A 4,102-nucleotide genomic window follows, 5' to 3' on the forward strand; every position below is an offset into this window, starting at 1 on the left:
AAAAAACTTTTAAAGCTGTGTCTGTGTCTGAATCACTGATTCTCTGAATCAGATCAAATCTTCTGATTTGGCCGAATCAAATCACAGACAGTGATCTGAATCAACGAATCAAATCCCTGTCCCTGATTCAGGCTGAATCCAAATCCAAGTCAAATAGGGCCCGCTTCACACATCCCTAATAAGAAGGGTAAAATCCTAACTTCTATACAGGTTCAGGACTAAGAATCCTTCAGCTTTTAAAAATTAGAACATTAGAGCAAGTTTCAGTGACCTGAGATTTGGTATTTTACCCTTGTCTTCCAGCTGTGTTCTGTGATTACTACAATCCTCCTGACAAACGTGAATGGTATTATAAGCCCTGTGGAGCCACTTGTCTAAAAACCTGCAGAAATCCACAGGGAAAATGTGGTAACACCATGTATAGTTTGGAAGGTAATTCTTATCTGACTTTGATGGACTCTTGTGGGGTTTAAGCTAAACCACACTTGTCTTAAGTAATAGAGTTTCTCTCTTCTTTCAGAAGACTTTTCAAGTGATTGCATTGATTTCATGATGTGCAAGTCTAGGTAAAAATAGTCTGATTCTTTCTAGGTCTTGCAGCAAAAGAATATCATTAATACTATATTCGCAACAATAGAGATAATTCATATTAAGGAAAATAAAAAGGAGAGGATAAATGATCTGTGTATGTAGATCCCCATTGGTATCCATGAAGATAGAAGCCTGTCTTTTTAAAGATGTTTTAAAAGGGTTGTGTCTTCAGTTTGTGCTAAGCTGACAAGCAATTCTTTCCTTCTGCTCATGTTCCAGGCTGTTACCCAGAATGCAGCCCTGACAAACCATATTTTGATGAGGAACAGAGGGAGTGTGTCTCTCTACTCAACTGCATGTCTTGGTAGGTCAATGGATGGTAAGAGGGACTATATAAGGCTTATCAATTAGCCACACACTGTGTTGCCTCAGCTAGTAGGGAAACTTTGCATCTTGAGTTCTCACCAAAGTCCTAACAGAATATGTTTTTTTCAGTTGGATAGAACTGTGACTTATTCTGGCTATGCTCTGGTGATCTCTTTCATTGGAGGTTGTCAAGAAGAGGATGATATAGGACTTTTTCTGGGATAATGCACAAGTAGTGTACTCTGTATTTGTGCAGGGGGTTGGACTAGATGGCCAATGTGGTTTCTTCCAGTCCTATGATATATGATAGTATGATTGCAAATTGGCTGAAGGGTCATACTCAAGGTAGTGGTGGACGGGTCTTTTTCAACCTGGAGGGAAGTGGGCAGTGGAATCCCCCAGGGCTCGGTCCTTGGATTTCTTTATTAGTTACTTGGATGACAGGGTAAAAAGCATCCTGTTTAAATTTTCTGCTGATAGCAAGATTTGGGGTGAGGTGGGCATGCTAGTAGGGAAGGACAGATTACAGCAGGACCTAGATAGCTAATGAAAATAGGATGGGGTTCTATACTTACAAGTGCAGGGTTCTGCACTTGGGCAGTGGGAACCAGAAGCACACTTATAAGCTGGGAAACTCCTCTCTTAAAAGCACAGTGGCAGAAAGACATCTTGGAGTCATTATTGACTCCAAGATGAACATGGGCTGACAATGCGAGGTCACAGTCAGTAGGGCCAACTGTACCTTGTCGTGCATCTACAGATGCATCTCAAGCAGGGCCAAGGAGGTGATATTCCCCCTCTATGCAACAATGGGCAGGCCGCAGCTGGAGTACTGTGTTCAGTTCTGGGCACTACACTTCAGAAGGGATGTGGACAGCATTGAGAGGGTCCAGAGGAGGGCCACTCGCATGATCTGGGGACAGCAGGGCAGACCCTACGAAGAGAGACTATGGGACCTGAACCTGTTCAGCTTTTGCAAGAGAAGGCTGAAGGGGGACCTGGTGACCATCTATAACCCAGCAGGGTTTGGGAGAGACCCTGTTCCCCCTAGCGCCCCTTGATGTAACAAGGAATAATGGCCACAAATTGTTAGAGAGTAGGTTTAGACTAGACATCTGAAGGCACTACTTCACAGTTAGGGCGGCTAGGTTCTGGAACCAACTTCCAAGGGAAGTGGTGCTGGCTCCTACCCTGGGGGTCTTTAAGAGGAGACTTGATGTCTACCTGGCTGGGGTCACTTGAGCCTGGTTTTCTCTCCAGCCCAGGGCAGGGGGTCGGACTTGATGATCTACAAGGTCCCTTCTGACCCTACTACTTCTATGAACTTCTTCTATCTAGGGCAATAAAACATCAATTATATTTGGTTACTGTTTGTCCACAGCAACCCTGAAGAAGAATTGTGCGCAGAAGACAGCAAAGGTAACTTTCATCATTAATTGTACTATGATCGCAACAAATGACCTCAGAGTGTTAGGCAGTGGATATGCGTATAGCGTATGTCTATGCAGCAGTTACAGATGCGACTGCTGTGCAGTTTAGTCATAGTAAAGCTAATGTTAAACTGCAGCAGCATGGAACTCAGCACAGGTTTGCTGCCTGAGTGATTAGCTAGCTTCTCAGGGAGGTTTTGCAGCTTACGCTGAGTTCCATAATTCTCAAGGTACCTTGCTTGCATGACCGAAACTGGATAGGTTAAAACTCACTTGGGTATATCTACACAATGACTTCAGTATAGTCATACACCTCAGTGAGCATATCTACATGTGCATTAAGGTGCTTTTTCTAATGCACGTTAAATTTAGTATCTCCAATGTGAGGCACCAAAGAAATGTACATTAGGCTGCCTTAATGTTCAGTAATGAATGCACATGGTTTTTAAGTGATGTGTAATGCACAGTAGCCTATTTTACTGTGCATTAGCATAATTACACATTTTTAATGTGATGAATAAATGCTCAGTAAAATAGTCTACTGTACATTAAAGTGCATGTTTAGACATACCCAGTGTGAGGCAGCTTTTGCCTTGAAGAGTTTATAGACTAAATAGACAGGCTAGGAACAGACATTACATTTGTCTCTGGACAAGTTGTCCTTATGTTTGTCCTGGAATAGAAAATTGATTCAGTGATGCATTCCCAGGATAATTTTTCAGAGGTACTTTGTGATGTCTTGGGATAAACTGTTAATATATTTTATCTTATAAACTTTTTTTGGATTTATCCAGGAACAATGGCCATGGATGTCCAATTGATTACACTTTGTCCTAGGATAAAATGGCTTATCCCAGGACAAATGCAGTGTCTGATTGTAGTCACAGAGGCATACACTAACTTGACTGAGATATGATACATGTTTTGTGAAAGTGTGGGAATAAAATCTATGTCTCGGAAAAGTCAGTCTAATATTTTATGTCCTGGACCATTTTGCTTCCCTGAGTAGGTGTTTGCTGAAGATGTGAGGGCCTCTTCAAATACAGTTACCTGGCATTACTAGTTAACTCAGCAGGTGATGGAATTTTTTTAGGATTCAGCATATTCCTAGATGGCTACTGTGACATCTAGAGGCTCACTAAGGCAAAGGGGAGTTCCAAACACAGCTCCTGTTTCTGTAAATACCTGTTGTATTCAGGGATGGGTTACAAAAGCATCTGTATGCCACTTATAGCTCTGTGCCTTCCAGTGATTCCTTTCATACAAGTTGACTCTTAAGGGAGCCACTCAAGTCAGTTTTGCGCTGCCAGTGGGTCCCTGGTTCTAGCACAGAATGAAGTTTGGAATCCAAATGCAATTCTGCAACTAGAATTGGGATAGGGCTGTGCAAAGCTTTGGGTGCTGATTAGATTCAGAGGAGATTCATCCCAATTTGGTGGCTGAATCTGTGAATCCAAATCAAATCAGGAGACCTATAAAAAGGTCCAAATTGATTTGAAGCTCTCCAAATTGATTCAGAAAAGATTTGGAGAGCTTTGGAGATTTGAGCAGTCCGCATTTGTTGCCACAGGGAGCTGGACCCAGAATCCATGCTGGTAAGTAGGGAGGGGGAGGGGGGTGTAGGACCATGGGGGGGGCCCCACCAGACCCCATCCCCTTCCTGCTCCCCCAAGCATCCCTGAGCATCCCCTGATCCCCACCTGCTCTCCCAGCCTCACTATGGCTGTCCTGCCTGGCCCCAGCTCCTGGTGGGTTTTTTTTTTTAAAGATCCAGG

The 4,102-nt window shown here is 43.2% G+C and overlaps 1 protein-coding gene across 1 annotated transcript in view; it reads left to right on the forward strand.

The window, feature by feature from the left end:
- LOC109320743 (mucin-5B-like) overlaps positions 1 to 4,102 on the forward strand; it is an 86,696-nt gene that overhangs the window by 56,240 nt on the left and 26,354 nt on the right. The window contains exons 25-27 of the mRNA XM_019551001.1: positions 304 to 432; positions 811 to 895; positions 2,279 to 2,316. Of these exons, the coding sequence (XP_019406546.1) occupies positions 304 to 432; positions 811 to 895; positions 2,279 to 2,316 (252 nt within the window). The remainder of the gene's footprint in view (positions 1 to 303; positions 433 to 810; positions 896 to 2,278; positions 2,317 to 4,102) is intronic.

This window comes from Crocodylus porosus, unplaced genomic scaffold, assembly GCF_001723895.1.
Source record: "Crocodylus porosus isolate Cpor-Errol unplaced genomic scaffold, CroPor_comp1, whole genome shotgun sequence".
In the NCBI taxonomy this organism is placed as follows: Eukaryota; Metazoa; Chordata; order Crocodylia; family Crocodylidae; genus Crocodylus; species Crocodylus porosus.